General features: G+C 44.1%; 1 protein-coding gene across 1 annotated transcript in view; it reads right to left on the bottom strand.

Moving 5' to 3' along the window:
* Positions 1–19106: 19106 nt before the first annotated feature.
* Positions 19107–21291, bottom strand: part of SSPN (sarcospan) — a 72630-nt gene continuing 70445 nt past the window's right edge. The window contains exon 3 of the mRNA XM_068277591.1: positions 19107–20105. Coding sequence (XP_068133692.1) covers positions 19740–20105 — 366 coding nt within the window. The 3' untranslated portion in view covers positions 19107–19739. The remainder of the gene's footprint in view (positions 20106–21291) is intronic.

Below are 21291 nucleotides of genomic sequence, written 5' to 3'. Positions count from 1 at the left end.
AGGGAAGCATTGCAGAAAAGGGTGAATCAGACGCATAAATTCCATTCTGTGAAATTAGAAGATCTCCAACCAGGTGAACCAGAGCGTTTCCTTCAGATATCCCTAACAAGTCTTCTTGAGTAATGACAGGGAGCTTCTGTAAACTTTTTCTAAAAGTAAACTTGTAGTGAGGGGGGACATGGAGGCCACCATTGTTCATCCTGTTCAAAAAAAAAAGTTTACCACTTTAATGTGCCCAGCTCTCTCCTGTCTCTCCATTCTGGAATAATTCATAAACCCCGCTCACAACAGCAGTAGACCAAAGTCGGTGGGGGGGGGGGGTTGCTGTAAGGGAATGGGGAAATTCTTTGGGGTGCCGGTGTAGTGGGGGTAATTGTATGTTGACCGAGGTGGTGTACTTAAAAGGGCTATACAGGAGGGAAATTGCTGGGGGGGGGAGAGTGACAGTAGTTTGGGGTACAGCAGGACTGTGGAGGAGGGTAAGTTGCTATGCTGGAGAGACAGTTCTTGGAGCTGTGATTACAGTAGAGGGGCAGTGCTGTGCACAAAGGATATATTAGGAAGAAGGGGGTGGGCAATGCAACTATACTGGGGACCATCATTTGGAGGTGTGGCTACAATGAGTGGGCATACTTGGGGGAGTGGTTATACTGCATGGGTACTTAGAGGGGCTACAGTGTACAATGTGAAAGGGGGCTGCTGGTAATAGATGGGGCAGTGGACCTGGGCCAGACAGAAGTACTTGAGGACTTGGTTTGCTGGGAATGAAGTGTGGTGTGGTGTGTGTGTGTGTGTGTGTGTGTGTGTGGGGGGGGGGGGGGGAGGTAGAGGAGAATGAAGGACAATAGGGTTAGGCAGAGGTGAACAGTGAAGAGACAGAATGAGGTTAATAACAAGAAAGGTAGTAAGGAGAGTAGAGAAGAAGGCACAACAATGGGGGAGGGGATGTAGAGAAGGTCAGGGCTAGGCATACGGCAGAGGGTGAGGTGGTCATTAGGCATTGGAGAGCTGGGAATGTTAGGATCAATGCCTCCAGTTTCTGTAAATTCTTTGGCTTTCTTGCATGAACTTTATTTTACTGTAACCAATGACAGATCGACTTGGCCTTGTGTTTTGGATCGTTGTCATGCAACAATGTCCAAGTACTTCCCATGATCAGCTTCCTGGATGATGAATGCAAATTTTCCTCCAGTATTTTGTGATAACTTAGGCTACTTTCCCACCAGGACATTGCGTTTTAGGGGACGTTATGGTCACATAACGTGCCCCTAACGCAACTCCTGGTGGTGTTGGATGTGGACATCACAGCGAGCCGCGTTGTGCAGCTCACTCTGGCGTCCATGATGCCGTGATGCGTACTCTTGGATGCATGCGGCATCACGTGGTCCCGCCAGCCAATCGCTGCACAGAGCGGCCGCTCCAGGAAGTAAACACTGCACACGTCACAAAGTGCAGTGAATATTAATTAGCCATGTGTCTGGCAGCTCTCCCCTCCTCCCCAACATTACTGAGCATGTACAAGCAGTCTAACGTAAAAAGTACTGCATGCAGTACGTTGTCTTGACGTCTTGCGTTACAATGTAACGCAACGTGGGCACTGTGAACAGCCCATTGATTTTTCATTACTGTGCGGTGGGCTGTGTTACAGGCTGCTCTAACGTGCGCCTGTAACGTCCCACTGTGAAAGCAGCCTTGCTGCATTCATATTGTCATCCTGTGCCTTTGTAGCTCACACATGTCCAAAACATCAGCGATCCACCACCATGATTCACAGTAGGAATGGCGTAACTTTTATCATAGGCCTTGTTGACTGCTCTTCAAATGTGGCGTTTATGATTGTGGCTAAAAAGTTCAATTCTAGTCTCATCACTTTAAATTACTTTGTGCAGAAGGTTTAAAGGCTTGTCTGGCTTTCTTCTGGCAACTTGATCATGCAGCCAATCTTTTTTCAAGTGCCTCTTTATTGTGCATCTTGAAACCACACCAAATTTTTTCAGAGAGTCCTGTATTTCACTTGAAATTATTTGTGGGTTTTCCATTGCATCCCAAACAAACTTTCTTTCAGCTGTGGAGGAAATCTGTTTGGTTTGTAAAGAACCAATAATTGTCCACCTCTTAAAGTGTGAACACTGCTGATTGGCCTTCTCAAGTTCTTGGATGTTTTCATAAATCCCTTTCCTGTTTTATAGAGTTCAGTTACCTTTTCATTTGAACATTTGATGTTTCTTTTTCGTTCCCCATGACTTAGAATCCAAAAAACATCAGCGCAGCACTGGATGAAAGATACAAGGCTCTCTCAGGAGTCCAGAAATGTATTGGAGTTTTCTACATACCTACTATTTACAAGCAAACAATTCACAGGTCAAGATTCACTGTTTACAATAAACAGATCACAGGTGAAGATGGAAACTTTTAACCTACCAGGCGATAACCCTGAGTCAGGCTTGGGGTTGGAAATTAACAGCTCAGAGTGGTAACCCCGAGCTAGACTTGTGGTGACTGCTGCAAGGTCTATGCAGAGATCCTGACGCTGGCAGCCATTCTTCTTTCTGTCTTCCAAGGCTCTGCAACCCTCTGGTGAGATTGCTGCCTGTCATCATGACGACAGCCGGCGATCTCACTATAGGGTTACAGCACCACCTGGAGTACGGAGGGAGAACTGCAGCGCTGGATCCCAGGGAGGTGAGTAAGTGCAGGGGCTGCCGCAGATTTCTCTGTGGTATGATTATTTCTGCAGTTTAGGGTCTGAAAGCGTTCTAAACAATTGCACAGCTTTTAGACCCTAAAATCTGGGAATAATCATGCCACCAGCGAGGTTAATAGCCTTTAAAACCTATTTGTGTCAAGCTGTGTGCATGTTATCAGACCAAATCACCAGGGTATGTAAACTTTTTATCAGGGTCATATGGGTAGTTTGTGTAGTGATTTTGATTTAAAAGGAGTAAACACAACTATTTGATGATAAATTGCATCAGCCAACCACTTATCATGAGTGAAAAAACATTTTTGTGTTATCATTCATATTCTATGAAAAATGGTTAAAGGGGAACTTCAGCCTAAACAAACATACTGTCATCAAGTTACATTAGTTATGTTAATTAGAATAGATAGGTAATATAATCTCTTACTCGCCCTGTTTTAAAAAAACAGGCAAATGTTTGTGATTCATGGGGGCTGCCATCTTTGTCATGGGGCAGCCATCTTTTTGGTTGAAAGGAGGTGACAAGGAGCAGGAGACGCAGTTCCAACTGTCCTGTGTCCTGATCACCCCTCCCAGCTGCACACGCTAGGCTTCAAATGTCAAATTCAAAATGTAAAAAAAAAAAATTGCACCAAAACAGCAGAACAAAAACAACAAAATCAGAAATCCCATCATGCTTTGCACAGCATCAGGGGAAAAAAGCCCGGGCAGTTTTCTTCTGTGCAGCTAAAAATGAGGCTTGTATAAGAGAAACAAAGTTCTGATGCTGTGAAACTGTTAAAGAAACACCATGCCTTTTCAGTGCTGCTGAGTCGATTTTTAGTCCGGAGGTTCACTTTAAGAAATCATAAATTCTACTAGGGTATGTAAATATATGAGCACAACTGTTTAGAGGTGATCATTAGCACTACTGTACAACAGGGACTGGAGGAGGACCCCACATGGGCCCCTCAGATTCAGGGGCTTTGGTTTGGTCACAGCCTCTACATCCCTTGTTGCTATGCCATCGATAAGGTTACCCTCTTAACTTCCTGTCCCATAACTCTGTGCTGCAGTCACAACTCACTGCAGTTACTTGTGGCATTTGTTAATCTCTGGACCAATCACCCATAAATGACCCTCAGCTCAGTTTCACGTGATGGGATTAGGACTGGACACCTGCAGATAATAATAACTAGTCACATGAGGATAAACCCTTGCAGAACCGTTGGAAAGCCATGGATGAGTAGTGGCCATCACAATCTCCTCTGACCTCTCCTGACATTATGCCATGATTAATTATTAGCCAAATATTAATTATTTTTTTACTCCTGTTTTAACGGTGAGCTGATGTATAACACTTCCTCTTCACCCGTAAAATTCCCAAACATCAACACCAACAACACATTCACCTCTTCTCTGGGGAAGTATTGCTGTGAAGTGAATCCAGTGTTAATATGAAACTAATTAAGAGTGGCCGTGAGATGCATGTAGTATTGACCAGTAAACCAGCAAGGGCTTAGCGCTCACCATTGTTCTGCTTTCAGTGGAATGAGTTCATGTCTGCTATAATTTCCTGCTGCCTCTGGCCACCCTCTCTATCCCCTCACAAAATGTCTAATTTGTCCAAAATTTCCAAATATAGGGATTCTCAACTTTGAGGGTGGCACTCCCTTCCCAAACATGCAAACTACACTGCAGTTTCCGGTCATCAGAGCCACTCCCACTACTTCAGGAAATAAAAAGGGACGGATTGGTGGCTGAAGCATCCATGCCCCTTCTCCAACAGAATGAAGGGAGAGGATTACTGGGCTAAAGTGGTGATGCAGCTATGACCTTATAGACCTTCTAAATAAAGTCTATGGCACATCCAAAATCTACCCATCAGCAATGTTTGTGTGTGTTTTTGTAATGTGTGGCTGTTATAGACACTAATCACCCCCCCTGGTCAATTAAACAGGGAGTCAGGAAGGTGCAACTGTGGTGAGTTTTGTGTGATACACTGCAAAGGATTTTAGAGAGGGGGTGGGGTCAGCCTACACTCATCCTACTTCCTATTTCCTATTAGTCATCATGACAATGAGGTGTAGCCCAGCCCAGTGGTCTCCAGCTTACTGGTGCGGGAAAGAGTACAGTAGCATTCTTGGACAACATGTAAATACAGGGGAGGGGGTGAATGTGGCTATTGAGGAGCAAGAGGCTGTGGGGGCTCCAATGTTTACCCTCTCATAGTTGCAGTAAATGGACCGCTCAGACCAGATGGGGTAAAATTACTTGATAACTTTATTCAGAATCCAGACATCACAAAGAAAGCTGGCGTGCATCGGGCAGTAGTAAGCCCTTAGTCATAGCTATGCAACTCTTGGAGGTTTTGGCTTACCTGGTACTGATTCCCGGAGGGTGGTTGAGTGGTGAGTTCCTTGAATTTCTCTTCTTACCCCCATCCTCAAATACAGGTGATAAGTGGAGGGAGTCCTGGTGGCCGCACTGTTATGGGAAGAGAAGGCAGAAGCCCAACTACTGGGAAATTTGTGGCTACACCAAAGAGAGCCATCTGTACTCTAAAGGCTGTACTATGTCTATGAATGAAAAATGTGAAATTGTAGCCACCCGGCACTTTTATAATATCATTGCGGCCTATTGAAAAGGAAAGGACCAAAACAACAAACAGTTCAAATTTTGAAAATGACATCTTTATTGATTACTTTCATGTTGTTGTAGCCTGTGTTGATAATACTTATTTCAGGGTTCTTAAAAGTGAGCTCAAGCCCTGGTGACAGTCCACAACAATATAAAGTATTATATGGCTTCAGAAGTCACTCGTGATTTGTCTGTAGTTATTATTATGTAAATAAAATACATTCTTTTTTACTATCTGAAGATATACACCTCTCAACTTTACAGTTCATCCAACTATGACCCCCCTCCCACTTCATTTATGTTCAACTAATACCATACTTGCCCCGAACTGTGCTCATTGCTTAATCCAGGCCATCCAGGGTCTGGAAGTTGAATATACCCTGCAAAATAAGGGATGGTTTTCCACACTTGTAAACATCATTGTCTAACCATTGTGTAACAATAAAGTTTCAGCTTTAAATTGCTAGAAGACATTTTTATGCTTATTTTGTGGTCTTCTGTTAAAGAATAAGGCATAGGTGGGTCATCAGCACCATATAAAACCTCATCCTGGTAAGAAAGAATTCTAATATCAGTAGAACAGCTGATGGATGGACTCATGAGAGTTTAGAAAACTTTTTTCTTCCTTGGCTAGAGGAAATGAAAACATCCCATTGTAAACTGAGCTCTGATGGATCTCCTTTTCTTCATTGGATTGAGGCCCCAGTATCTGTGCTTGGTTTACTGTAATCTCAGCACTTACCCACAAATTAAAAGTTTTACACTCTGGATATGAAAGCTGAGATGGCTCCAGTAGAACATGGGTGGTATGGAAGTGTGCAAATATCAAGGTGTTATTTCATCATTAAAATCAGGAGACGGATATCTAAAATGCCTGAAATGTGTGTTTTATTTTACTGATCGTCTGAGGCAGAGATAGGCATAGGTGTGACCCTTGCAGCAGCCAGGACCTTTCGAGTGGACAGAGTTTTAACATCAGCAAAAAAGCTGATGGGTAGCTTGAATGAATGGTCCTCTTTTTCATCTATGGTTCCAAGTACAGTTACAGTATAACAACACAGATCCTGAGTTAAACGAATACTAACAAAATAGTTCCCTACCGGGGGAATAAAACTTAACATTTAATAGTCCAGTTAAAAATCGAGTAGGACTGTCATACTATTAGCTACAATCAAAGTTGATGCAGTAGGTAAGTAATATTTGGAGAAAACTCTCCCCCTACTTCAACTAGGAGTACTTGGTTACAAATTACAAAGACCCCCCACCATATAAAAAACCCGACATGTTTCACTTCCTGATGGAAGCTTTCTCAAGGGACAAAGTGCAGTGCATTAGTGCATATAGTGAAAAGATAGATTACAGAGTAATTAAAACATTGTAGATAGTAGCAAAGCGTATAGGCCTATGACAGCAGCCTAGCCAACATGGCGAGAGAGCCCTCCTTTTATACTGTTCCAAGGTCACATGAGGTGGGTGTGGAGTAGGCGTCCATCCACTCCCCTTCATTCCCATTCCCTCATAGGTGCAGACACCTGTCAATCACAGCATTGTCCAATCAAGGGTGGGCTCTATACATCCCCATGGACCCCGAAAATAGCCCTTATAGAGAGATTTGGGCTCCTACGAAGATAGGGCGCACAGCACATTAGCTTACCTATCTGATATTTACTTGTGGTAACTTATATTTCCTTAGAAAGACGCGAAAACTTAAAAACTCTTCCAAGCCGCAAAAGCAGCGTGCCAATTGGTCCGCCTGAGTCACGTGGGCTGCTCCGAGGTCGGCCAATGGGCGCACAGCGTAGTGGTATCATCACCAGGCAGGCGGCGTGATTGGCCTCCGCACACGCGACCAATCAGCAGCATACTAGCGCGGACGTCCCTCCGCGTGCGTACCTGCCATTGGGCAGCGGCAGTGCGTGGAGACAGGGGGCGGGCCTCGTAACATAAACAATAGCAGCCTGTATACCATATCACATTGGACTACTCAGGTGACGCCCACCTCGCTGCCATTGGTGGATACGTGCGAAGGGAGGTGAGGTGGCAGTGTAAACACATCACGCCCACGACTCCACCGCATAAGCTAATATCACTGTATCACTTTGTTACCCCATAAAATCCAGGGCTATATGCATGCAGAGAAGGTTATCTCCTCCCATGAACTAAGGGAGACGGACATAGACATATATAAATATAATACACCTTACCAACCCATCAAATTTACCATTCCAATGGCCAGAGACACAGAATATTAATAGAGAGTGACCTTTTATCCTCGGGGACTCATTTAGCAGCAGATCAAAAATCCGCAACTCCGCACACAGGTAAGTATATACAGGGCATGGCCAAAGTGCACATGAAGCCTTTACAGAGACGGCGATGGAGTGAACTCAAGGGCACTGATAAATATGAAGCCATACAACTATAGAACGCACTACTAAGAGTGAATATTTCTACAGAAATGGTGTGTAGGTAAATCCTTCATTCAGACCTCCCGGAGACAGCGTGCCCATCCTATAAATCCATTGGGCCTCGATTTGCCTTAGTTTCTGATCCAGATTTCCACCTCTTGGGCCCATTCTCCACTGTTGAACCACCCAATATCTTAACCCCTCAGGGTCGCCCCCATGATGTTCCAGGAAATGTCGTGCAACAGGTGTATTGCGTTTATGTTTAATGTCTCCAATGTGCTCCAGGATACGTGTTTTAACTGCTCTAGTTGTTTCTCCAATGTATATATATGAACAGGGGCACTTCAGTGCGTAAACAACCCCCTCAGTATTGCAGTTGTAAAAATCCCAAATGTCAAACACCCTTCCATTTCTTGGTGCCCTAAATTGTTTGCACTTTTCTACATAATCGCATGCCTTACATTTTCCACACCTGTGCATACCATTCATATCTGTGCTTAGCCATGTTTTCTTTTTCCCTCTTATGGTCTTCTGGGCCTGTGGTAAATAGGAGTGTGTCAATGAGTCCCCCAAGTTTCTACCCCTCCTATAGGTAAATTGTGGGAAATTTGGTAAGATCTCTTTTAGCTGTGAGTCCAGAAGTAACAAGGACCAGTGTCTCTCCATGATTTTTTTCACATTCTGGGATTGATTGGTAAAGGTGCTAATAATTCTCGTCTTACCCTTATCTGTCTTATCTCTAGTTCTTGGGACAAGGAGTTCACGCCTCTCTGTCTCTCTTGCTTTCTCCTCTGCTCTCAGCAAAACATTTTCTGGATACCCCCTTGCTTTAAACCTTCTCTTCAGGTTACAGCATTCATTTTTGAAATCTTCCTGCCTTGAACAATTTCTCTTGGCCCGTAGGAACTGTCCCTTTGGGATCCCCCTTTTCAACGGTACAGGGTGATAGCTCTCCCACGCTAACAGAGAGTTTGTGGATGTTGCCTTTCGGAATATTTTAGTATCCAGACCACCATCCTGGTTTTTCCATATTTGTACATCCAGGAAGTTTATTGTACTTTGGTCTATTTCATAGGTAAAAAACATTCCGATCTGGTTGTTGTTGAGCAGAGATACAAATTCAACAAACATGTCTCTGGGGCCGTCCCACAAGATGAAGACATCATCTATGAAACGGCCCCAGAAGACTATGTGGGAGGCATAAATTGCCAGGTCTTCCCCAAACACACAGGTATCCTCCCACCACCCAAGAAATAAATTTGCATAGGATGGGGCACAAGCTGTGCCCATGGCACAACCCCTCTCTTGTAAATAGAACTGGCCCTGGAACAGGAAATAATTATGTGTCAAAATGAATTGTAATAACTGCATAAGAAAGATGGAGTGTTCCCTCATGTGTATACTTCTAGTTTTAAGATAATAGTCGACCGCCTGTATGCCCAAATTATGCCCGATGTTGTTGTAGAGGGCTTCTACATCTAGGCTTGCCAGCCACGTATTCTTGGTGATCTTGATGTCACTGAGTTTATTAAGCAAGTCCATTGTGTCCCTCAGATACGATGGCAGGGCCTCCACGAACGGACGCAAGAAGTAATCGACATACCTACTCGCATTTTCTGTCAGACTCCCATTCCCCGAAACTATTGGACGTCCCGGGGGTGATGTAATATTTTTATGCACTTTAGGGAGGGCGTAAAATGTAGGTATGGTAGGGAATTTAATAAGAATCTTGTCAAAATCTGTACAGTCGAGAATGCCTTTGGTTTTTGCCAATTTAAGGAAATCCTCCATTTCTTTATGGAAGATCTCAGTGGGGTTATTATCGAGTTTTTTATATTGCTTACAGTCCTTTAATAATTTTTGACACATTTGTACATAATTGTCACGGGTCATAATCACAATATTACCCCCCTTGTCTGATTTTTTAATTACAATTTGGTCATTCTTCATCAGTCTTTCTAGGGCATCTTCCTCCTCTTTATTCAAATTTGACATCTTTCTACAGGATTGTGTTATAGAACTCCTAGCCAGGTCCTCCAGATCTTTGGTTACCACATCTAAAAAGCATTGAATTGAGGGATAATTGTTGATACTTGGGCAAAATTTACTCTTGGCAGGTAGATTACTCACGGGAGTCCCCATCTGCACCACTCCGGTGCTGTTTTCGTCAAGCAGAGAATTTAAAACATCAAGAGCCAATTCATCTCTCTCATAGGCTCTCCTATTAGTCATGGTTGGTGTATTCATAAACTTATGTATTGCTAATTTACGGGCAAAGAGGTTAACATCTTTCACTGTCTCGAAAAGGTCAAAATTGGGGGTGGGGACAAAAGATAGTCCTTTCGTTAAAACTGAAATCTCAGCCTCATCTAGTGTCTGCTCGGTAAGATTGATGACTAACATTTTATCTTCATATACATTTTTGTCTACCATTCCTCCTCTCTTTCCCTCCTCGGGTTGGGCTTGTATCCCCATCTGTTCCTGCTCCTTAGAGTTCTGGGGGTATAGCCAGGGGGTAAATCTTGTCCCCTCGGTTTGCCCCTCCCCTTCGGTTTTTTGGGTTTTGCGACCGGCTCCCCTGATTCTGACCCTGTACTCTGTTCACCTTCCGACTCTTTTTATATGGTGGGGGGTCTTTGTAATTTGTAACCAAGTACTCCTAGTTGAAGTAGGGGGAGAGTTTTCTCCAAATATTACTTACCTACTGCATCAACTTTGATTGTAGCTAATAGTATGACAGTCCTACTCGATTTTTAACTGGACTATTAAATGTTAAGTTTTATTCCCCCGGTAGGGAACTATTTTGTTAGTATTCGTTTAACTCAGGATCTGTGTTGTTATATCGATTTAGCTAGGTGGCCTGACACCATTTACCTCTGTAGGGGAATATTTACTGTTTTAGCAACATGGCGGGTTTTTTGGACTCTATACCTGATATTAATAAACTTATTGCAGAGGCAAAAGAGGTTTTTTCGAATCACAATGAAGTAAGCGATCCGGTCCCAGACACGACTATAACACCTAACCCTGAAATAGATGAAGCCTTCAAAAAGATCTTTAATATATATAAGGACCATAATCGCAGTTGGTGGGAAATTTCTAGTTTTAATACGTACCTTAAGGAAAATATCACGGTACGGGGCCTGCGCAACCTTGTAATACCACATAAACATGCAGGGAATGAGGACTTTATGAAGGGGTGGAACAAATTAAAAACCAAACAGACGTTGGAACTCATGACATACCTCAGGGATTTTGAAATAAAATACCTGGAAACTATTAATAAAAATCTGGCAGAAGAACACAAAAAAATCATGAGTTTCAAAACCAACCCTGTGTTCAATGAACTTGAACAAAAATTACAAAATAAAGTCCACTCGCATAAAGAGATGATTAAAACAAAAAAACATAAGAAATATGTACGTGACACAAATGATTTTAAATATGGGAAGGTTTACAATTGGAAACGCATCCCAAACCCACCTAAAAATCCTCCACATGATCCCAATAACTCAGGTACAGAAACAGGTACTGAGTCGGAAGGTGAACAGAGTACAGGGTCAGAATCAGGGGAGCCGGTCGCAAAACCCAAAAAACCGAAGGGGAGGGGCAAACCGAGGGGACAAGATTTACCCCCTGGCTATACCCCCAGAACTCTAAGGAGCAGGAACAGATGGGGATACAAGCCCAACCCGAGGAGGGAAAGAGAGGAGGAATGGTAGACAAAAATGTATATGAAGATAAAATGTTAGTCATCAATCTTACCGAGCAGACACTAGATGAGGCTGAGATTTCAGTTTTAACGAAAGGACTATCTTTTGTCCCCACCCCCAATTTTGACCTTTTCGAGACAGTGAAAGATGTTAACCTCTTTGCCCGTAAATTAGCAATACATAAGTTTATGAATACACCAACCATGACTAATAGGAGAGCCTATGAGAGAGATGAATTGGCTCTTGATGTTTTAAATTCTCTGCTTGACGAAAACAGCACCGGAGTGGTGCAGATGGGGACTCCCGTGAGTAATCTACCTGCCAAGAGTAAATTTTGCCCAAGTATCAACAATTATCCCTCAATTCAATGCTTTTTAGATGTGGTAACCAAAGATCTGGAGGACCTGGCTAGGAGTTCTATAACACAATCCTGTAGAAAGATGTCAAATTTGAATAAAGAGGAGGAAGATGCCCTAGAAAGACTGATGAAGAATGACCAAATTGTAATTAAAAAATCAGACAAGGGGGGTAATATTGTGATTATGACCCGTGACAATTATGTACAAATGTGTCAAAAATTATTAAAGGACTGTAAGCAATATAAAAAACTCGATAATAACCCCACTGAGATCTTCCATAAAGAAATGGAGGATTTCCTTAAATTGGCAAAAACCAAAGGCATTCTCGACTGTACAGATTTTGACAAGATTCTTATTAAATTCCCTACCATACCTACATTTTACGCCCTCCCTAAAGTGCATAAAAATATTACATCACCCCCGGGACGTCCAATAGTTTCGGGGAATGGGAGTCTGACAGAAAATGCGAGTAGGTATGTCGATTACTTCTTGCGTCCGTTCGTGGAGGCCCTGCCATCGTATCTGAGGGACACAATGGACTTGCTTAATAAACTCAGTGACATCAAGATCACCAAGAATACGTGGCTGGCAAGCCTAGATGTAGAAGCCCTCTATAACAACATCGGGCATAATTTGGGCATACAGGCGGTCGACTATTATCTTAAAACTAGAAGTATACACATGAGGGAACACTCCATCTTTCTTATGCAGTTATTACAATTCATTTTGACACATAATTATTTCCTGTTCCAGGGCCAGTTCTATTTACAAGAGAGGGGTTGTGCCATGGGCACAGCTTGTGCCCCATCCTATGCAAATTTATTTCTTGGGTGGTGGGAGGATACCTGTGTGTTTGGGGAAGACCTGGCAATTTATGCCTCCCACATAGTCTTCTGGGGCCGTTTCATAGATGATGTCTTCATCTTGTGGGACGGCCCCAGAGACATGTTTGTTGAATTTGTATCTCTGCTCAACAACAACCAGATCGGAATGTTTTTTACCTATGAAATAGACCAAAGTACAATAAACTTCCTGGATGTACAAATATGGAAAAACCAGGATGGTGGTCTGGATACTAAAATATTCCGAAAGGCAACATCCACAAACTCTCTGTTAGCGTGGGAGAGCTATCACCCTGTACCGTTGAAAAGGGGGATCCCAAAGGGACAGTTCCTACGGGCCAAGAGAAATTGTTCAAGGCAGGAAGATTTCAAAAATGAATGCTGTAACCTGAAGAGAAGGTTTAAAGCAAGGGGGTATCCAGAAAATGTTTTGCTGAGAGCAGAGGAGAAAGCAAGAGAGACAGAGAGGCGTGAACTCCTTGTCCCAAGAACTAGAGATAAGACAGATAAGGGTAAGACGAGAATTATTAGCACCTTTACCAATCAATCCCAGAATGTGAAAAAAATCATGGAGAGACACTGGTCCTTGTTACTTCTGGACTCACAGCTAAAAGAGATCTTACCAAATTTCCCACAATTTACCTATAGGAGGGGTAGAAACTTGGGGGACTCATTGACACACTCCTATTTACCACAGGCCCAGAAGACCATAAGAGGGAAAAAGAAAACATGGCTAAGCACAGATATGAATGGTATGCACAGGTGTGGAAAATGTAAGGCATGCGATTATGTAGAAAAGTGCAAACAATTTAGGGCACCAAGAAATGGAAGGGTGTTTGACATTTGGGATTTTTACAACTGCAATACTGAGGGGGTTGTTTACGCACTGAAGTGCCCCTGTTCATATATATACATTGGAGAAACAACTAGAGCAGTTAAAAGAGAAAGCACCAGAACACCGCTCACTCGAACAGGGACAGTGCTGGAACCAGGAAGGCAAATCCAAGGAAACTGTAGCAAAAGGAAGGGATCCGCACATGTCCTAAAATGATCCTTTATTATGGACGTATCCAAAACACCAATCACGCATCAGTAGCTAACATGTTTCAGACCTACTGGTCCTTAATCATAGCTAAAATAAAAATGGCACAGAAAAACCATATATACCCACCCCCTGTGAGGGGGGCGGCCCCAAACCGGGGATACGCCCTCCAACCTCACAGATGGGAGGGGATATTTAACAAGAGAGTAGGTATAGAATTTTAACATATAGAACATCTTAATTGAGACCAAACTTTGCTCAAATCAAGGAAATCAAATAGTAACAACCTCACTCCAAGCGTAGCAATAAAATGGTAAAATCAACTAAATATATAAAAATTAAAAATAGGGAGGGAGAAAAAGCGGCCCTATAGCAGCATTATGTGATTAGAGCTAGGTCCCATCGAGAGTTCAGACCTTGAGGGAGTCTTGTGCCTAGCCTAAAGATCCATAGAGCCTCACGACTTTTTAGCTGTTTGGATATATCGCCACCCCTCACATTCTGAGACACCCTTTCCAGACCATGAAAAGAAAAAGAAGACATGTCGCCATGATGGACTTGGCGAAAATGTTTCGCCACATTCGAGACATTCGAGCTTAACCATCCAGGACCGCAATAATGTTCACCAATTCTGGCACGTAAAGGCCTGGTGGTGCACCCTACATATTGCAGGGCGCACTCACTACAGGTAACCAAATAAATAACACTACGGGTGCCACAATTGATGAACTGTTTTATAGGAAACCTGCGACCGTTGGAGGCAGAAGTAGCCTCCCGAGTCCGGGTATGTACATGACAGTAATGACAGGTCCTAACACCACAGCGATAAGAGCCTATGGTGTTAAGCCAAGTGGGAATTCTCGACCCGGAATTATAGAGACTTGGGGATAGTGACTGGGCCAGGGTAGGGGCACGCCTACTGGCAAAACGAACCCCCTGTTGTAATACACAGCGTAAATCCTCATCACCCTCCAAAATTGGGAGGTATTTCCTCAGGATCGAAACGATCCTATTATACTCAGTGCTAAAGGTTGTCACAAATGTAGGTTTGGAATTGGTACTGTTACCCCTATTAATACCCTTCAGGAGTTGTTCTCTATCCCTGGAGTTGGCCCGCAATTTGCCCCTCCTAATCATCCAATCCGGATATCCCCTCTCTCGCAGCCTCATTTCAACTTTATCAAACTCCTCTTCGAGCCATGTATCCTCCGAGCAGTTACGTCGGGCTCTAATGAACTCCCCTACGGGGACCCCGCGAATAGTATGCCCCGGATGGCAGCTCGTGGCTCGAAGGGTGGTATTCCCACTACAGGGTTTCCGATACGTTTTAGTATGTACTTTCCCTCTAATTGGGTCACCCACCAGAGTGACATCCAGATAATCAATAAAAGTGGCATGCCAATTGGACGTGAACTGTAAGTTGAAAGTATTAGCATTAAGATAACTCAAAAATGCAGGAATGTCTGTAGGTAACCCTCTCCAAACAAGGAGAAGGTCGTCGATGTACCTCCCGTACCACGCAACACTCCCCAAAAGGGGGTTCCCGCCTCCAAAGATGCAGCGCTCCTCCCACCACCCCATATAGAGGTTGGCTAGGGACGGAGAGAATTTAGCCCCCATGGAAGCGCCACACCTCTGGAGGTAGAAGCCACCATCGAACATAAAATAGTTGCGGGCCAGGAGGTACTCGACGGCCAGACAGATGAAAGTCCGAAGATCCTCAGGGTAGGCAGAATATTTAGTAAGATGGTATCTAATGGCCTCCACAGCGGGGCCATGGGGTATAGAAGAATAGAGGGCCTTAACGTCAATGGTGATCCACGTGTAATGCTCCTTCCAGGCAAAGCCCCCCATACTTGAGAGGAGATGCTTGGTATCCCTGATAAAACCCGGGAGACGTCTCACCAAAGGCTGAAGCAGGGAGTCTACCCACTCACTCAGGCGCTCCCCCAGGGACCCAATGCCAGCCACAATGGGCCTGCCCTCTGGGGGAACGCCCGGTTTGTGGATCTTAGGGAGATGGTGAAAAATTGGGGTGATCGGATGGGCCACACCCAAATAGTCCACCATTTTCTGGTCCAAAACACCTAAACTGTGGCCAAAGGATAATAGATGCATGAGCTCCCTCTGAAAGGACAAACTGGGATCCCCTCTTAGTTTCTGATATACAGCAGGATCACCCAGTTGTCTCAATGCTTCAGTTCTATAACTGTCGTTGTCGAGAACGACAACAGCCCCCCCCTTATCAGCGCTACGTATGACAATGTTAGAGTTACTCTTAAGCTCAAAGAGGGCCTGTCGCTCCCGACGCGACAGATTAGAATCACCCATTTCCCGACTACTCTCCAATTCAATCAGATCCCTCTCCACCAGTTCCTGGAACGTCTCAACGTGGTTGGTTCTACTAGTTAAGGGATAGAAATCTGGGTTACGAGTCTGGATTGGCTTAACATCATCAAGGGAGATTATTCCGGTACTTTCAGACGCCAGATGATCCAAAGCCCATCTAGCGCTGGTTTCCTCAAAATCCCCAATATCAGTAACGCCCATCACAGTCTTCTGGTCACCAGCTCTATCCATAATGTGGTCAGAAAAATGCTTACGTAATAGAAGACTTCGCACGAACCTATTTACATCCACAATCGTGTCAAATACATTCATGTGATTGGTCGGTGCGAATGAAAGGCCCCTACCCAGAACCCGTTTCTCCACTTCGGAAAGCACATGACGAGAAAGATTAACTACACTACACCCCCATTCCCCACTGCTGAGGATCTGTGAACTCTATGTTTTAAACCCGCCCGTCTGGTCTTCCTTCTCCTCCTCTCCTGCCCTTCCTGCGGCCCTTCCTCTGTCTCTTGTAGTATGTAGCCTGGCTTGGCGTGTTTTTTGAAAGGCCAGAAATGGCAGCAGCCTGCGTGGATTGACTATCCCCAACTATGTCAGGGGTGTCTGAGAACTCAGAAACCTCTGGTGAACTAAAACTCACTCGTCTGTTCTGTGTGAGGGGTGGCGATATATCCAAACAGCTAAAAAGTCGTGAGGCTCTATGGATCTTTAGGCTAGGCACAAGACTCCCTCAAGGTCTGAACTCTCGATGGGACCTAGCTCTAATCACATAATGCTGCTATAGGGCCGCTTTTTCTCCCTCCCTATTTTTAATTTTTATATATTTAGTTGATTTTACCATTTTATTGCTACGCTTGGAGTGAGGTTGTTACTATTTGATTTCCTTGATTTGAGCAAAGTTTGGTCTCAATTAAGATGTTCTATATGTTAAAATTCTATACCTACTCTCTTGTTAAATATCCCCTCCCATCTGTGAGGTTGGAGGGCGTATCCCCGGTTTGGGGCCGCCCCCCTCACAGGGGGTGGGTATATATGGTTTTTCTGTGCCATTTTTATTTTAGCTATGATTAAGGACCAGTAGGTCTGAAACATGTTAGCTACTGATGCGTGATTGGTGTTTTGGATACGTCCATAATAAAGGATCATTTTAGGACATGTGCGGATCCCTTCCTTTTGCTATAGAGCAGTTAAAACACGTATCCTGGAGCACATTGGAGACATTAAACATAAACGCAATACACCTGTTGCACGACATTTCCTGGAACATCATGGGGGCGACCCTGAGGGGTTAAGATATTGGGTGGTTCAACAGTGGAGAATGGGCCCAAGAGGTGGAAATCTGGATCAGAAACTAAGGCAAATCGAGGCCCAATGGATTTATAGGATGGGCACGCTGTCTCCGGGAGGTCTGAATGAAGGATTTACCTACACACCATTTCTGTAGAAATATTCACTCTTAGTAGTGCGTTCTATAGTTGTATGGCTTCATATTTATCAGTGCCCTTGAGTTCACTCCATCGCCGTCTCTGTAAAGGCTTCATGTGCACTTTGGCCATGCCCTGTATATACTTACCTGTGTGCGGAGTTGCGGATTTTTGATCTGCTGCTAAATGAGTCCCCGAGGATAAAAGGTCACTCTCTATTAATATTCTGTGTCTCTGGCCATTGGAATGGTAAATTTGATGGGTTGGTAAGGTGTATTATATTTATATATGTCTATGTCCGTCTCCCTTAGTTCATGGGAGGAGATAACCTTCTCTGCATGCATATAGCCCTGGATTTTATGGGGTAACAAAGTGATACAGTGATATTAGCTTATGCGGTGGAGTCGTGGGCGTGATGTGTTTACACTGCCACCTCACCTCCCTTCGCACGTATCCACCAATGGCAGCGAGGTGGGCGTCACCTGAGTAGTCCAATGTGATATGGTATACAGGCTGCTATTGTTTATGTTACGAGGCCCGCCCCCTGTCTCCACGCACTGCCGCTGCCCAATGGCAGGTACGCACGCGGAGGGACGTCCGCGCTAGTATGCTGCTGATTGGTCGCGTGTGCGGAGGCCAATCACGCCGCCTGCCTGGTGATGATACCACTACGCTGTGCGCCCATTGGCCGACCTCGGAGCAGCCCACGTGACTCAGGCGGACCAATTGGCACGCTGCTTTTGCGGCTTGGAAGAGTTTTTAAGTTTTCGCGTCTTTCTAAGGAAATATAAGTTACCACAAGTAAATATCAGATAGGTAAGCTAATGTGCTGTGCGCCCTATCTTCGTAGGAGCCCAAATCTCTCTATAAGGGCTATTTTCGGGGTCCATGGGGATGTATAGAGCCCACCCTTGATTGGACAATGCTGTGATTGACAGGTGTCTGCACCTATGAGGGAATGGGAATGAAGGGGAGTGGATGGACGCCTACTCCACACCCACCTCATGTGACCTTGGAACAGTATAAAAGGAGGGCTCTCTCGCCATGTTGGCTAGGCTGCTGTCATAGGCCTATACGCTTTGCTACTATCTACAATGTTTTAATTACTCTGTAATCTATCTTTTCACTATATGCACTAATGCACTGCACTTTGTCCCTTGAGAAAGCTTCCATCAGGAAGTGAAACATGTCGGGTTTTTTATATGGTGGGGGGTCTTTGTAATTTGTAACCAAGTACTCCTAGTTGAAGTAGGGGGAGAGTTTTCTCCAAATATTACTTACCTACTGCATCAACTTTGATTGTAGCTAATAGTATGACAGTCCTACTCGATTTTTAACTGGACTATTAAATGTTAAGTTTTATTCCCCCGGTAGGGAACTATTTTGTTAGTATACAGTTACAGTATCCTCTGCAATGTCACCACACAATGTGACCTTAATTGCTGAAGGTAGGTAGATCTTTATGCCCAAGCCATCCCCACTTCTCAAAGAAACACACCTCCAAGGTTTGAACTTTGGGATGGTGCCACCTGGAAGTATCACGTCACAAGCTTGCAATCAGAAGACTGTGCCGTTTTAGTGGTCATCTATAGTAGAACAAAACAGACAAAAACGGGTCCACCAACAACAAATACGTTTTCTTATGTTGGGGGGGGGGGACAGAATAGTACAGAATAGTAATCATAAACAGATGTTGGGGCGGGCCTAGAAGAGCTGTTCTGTCTGCCATAATCTTAAATATTATCACTTGTGGTAAGATAATGCAGTACATGCTCATAATTAGGTTAACATTAGGGTCAAGTTCTGCTTAATCCTTACCATATATAAAGAAACCATTTGCATTTGTCAACATCCCAACCTGGAGGATAAGTAAGTTCCACCTGTACCAACAAAAAGTAATGCTTGTGATCATTTGGACATCAGGGACTTCCCTTGAAGTAACAGCCAGAAGGTTTTGGTCTAAAATGACTAAAATATATATAATTTTTTTGCAATTTTAGTGGTCATTTGTATCAAAATAAGGCATAAGTGAAATCCCAAGAACTAATAAACCCCCTTCTCGATTGGATAGACAGAGTTGTTGGCAACAATTGATGCATGGCTTAAAAGGAGGTTACAAAGAGGTCTTTTGTACGGTCATGGGAATTTGTCTCGTTACAAAATTACATTATGTTGGGTCCTACTTTCTGCACTGGGGCCCCAGAACAGCTGCACAGTTTTGCTGTCACCTTAGCACTTGCCATTAAAGCTGACTTCAGTTTTTGTAGCTCCCAACTGCAAGTCTATACTTTCTGTTGTGGGGTCTCTTTGACAGTGACCCCCTGAAACCAGGTGCCAGCATAGAACACCTGGTAGCGGTCATTCCACATGACAAAACAGGCGGCCAGGCAGACCAGGGCCAGCAGCAAGTTCAGCGTCATCTGTAGAAGAACGAAGAGCTTGATGGTGGTGGTGACTACGTCACAGTCAGCCACGTCCTGGTACAGGAAAGTGCGGCTCAGGGGGTCAGAGGGGTCCAGAGTGCACTGGCAGGAGCTGTCTGTCATCTTGCAGGAGTATTTTGTCAGGTGGGTGTAATGGTGGGCAGCAAAGGCTATAGCCAGGACACAGATGATGGAGCTGAGGGCGTTGAGCAAGAAATACAGGAGCTGGAGATGATAAAGAAGGTAAATGTTCATAAGGATGGTCTCAAAACAGTGTACTGATTAAGGGGACCGCCTTTGACATGGGAGACCGGGGTTCGAATCCTGGCTAGGGTCACAACCTATTCAGTAAGGAGTTCAAGTCAAGACTCCCTAACACTGCAGAGTGGCCTCTTGAGCGCATCCCAGTGGCTGCAGCTCTTGAGTGCTTTAAGCCCGACAGGAGAAAAGTGCTATACAAATGTTTGGATTATTATTACTAAAACATATTGTACATGGAAAGTGGAGCAAAGATATATGGAATTGTGGTCTGAAATGGCCAACCACATTATTTTTCTCTGGTTTGTAACTATATATCTGTTAATGTAATAACCACCCAGCCACCTAATCTATCTAATAAAAAAAAAGAGGCAGGGTTCCACATCTTCGCCAAGTCTATGCTACCTGACAAGACTTCTAATTGCCATTACGTCACTGCAGTAACTAAAAAGTCAGCAGCTGTTTGCAAACACATGGTGGCTGTCAGAAATCTTGTTAGGTGAAAGAGGCCAAGCGAAAGAGGGGGACCCCTAACCTCATCAGTAAGTCCCCTGACAGAAAATAATTTTTCAATAATTGACATTCCTTAGCACTTTTTGAAGTATGGTGAGGGTTTCGGTTTGCTGCTGAGTGACTACATAAGTAGCAGAATGTCAGAACTTTGGCTATTGTGTCCTTTTAAGGGCTGGTTCACACAGGCAACGAAAGAGTCTTTTAAAAGGGGTCTCCCACCATTCCATTCAAATGAATGGAAGCCTTTCTTTAAACTACGGTTATAGCAGCTAGCATTGTTCATGTAAACGTCGCAGTGAATTCCATCGTCTCGTCTCAGACACTAGATGTAGCATCTAGAAAGCAGTTGTTTTTGCTGTTCAACAGGAAATTATACAAGAACAGCATATGACAGGAAGAAGATAGATCTTGTGGACCAGGTGCATGTCCACCCAGAGTGGCACTTAGACAGGGTCGGACTGGGACACTAAAGGCCCACCAGGAAAGTTTGAGCCTGGAGCCCACTCCCCCGCCCCCCAATTTGAGCTCACATGCGCATGTACTCTAGAAATTTTGCACAGATGTCAGTGCTATATAATTAATTTGGTAGGGCATTAGACTATGGTAGGGAATAGATTGTGAGCTCAGTCTATAACAGGGA

The sequence above is a fragment of the Hyperolius riggenbachi genome, chromosome 3 (assembly GCF_040937935.1).
Source record: "Hyperolius riggenbachi isolate aHypRig1 chromosome 3, aHypRig1.pri, whole genome shotgun sequence".
In the NCBI taxonomy this organism is placed as follows: Eukaryota; Metazoa; Chordata; class Amphibia; order Anura; family Hyperoliidae; genus Hyperolius; species Hyperolius riggenbachi.
This window is presented reverse-complemented; position numbering and strand designations above follow the sequence as displayed.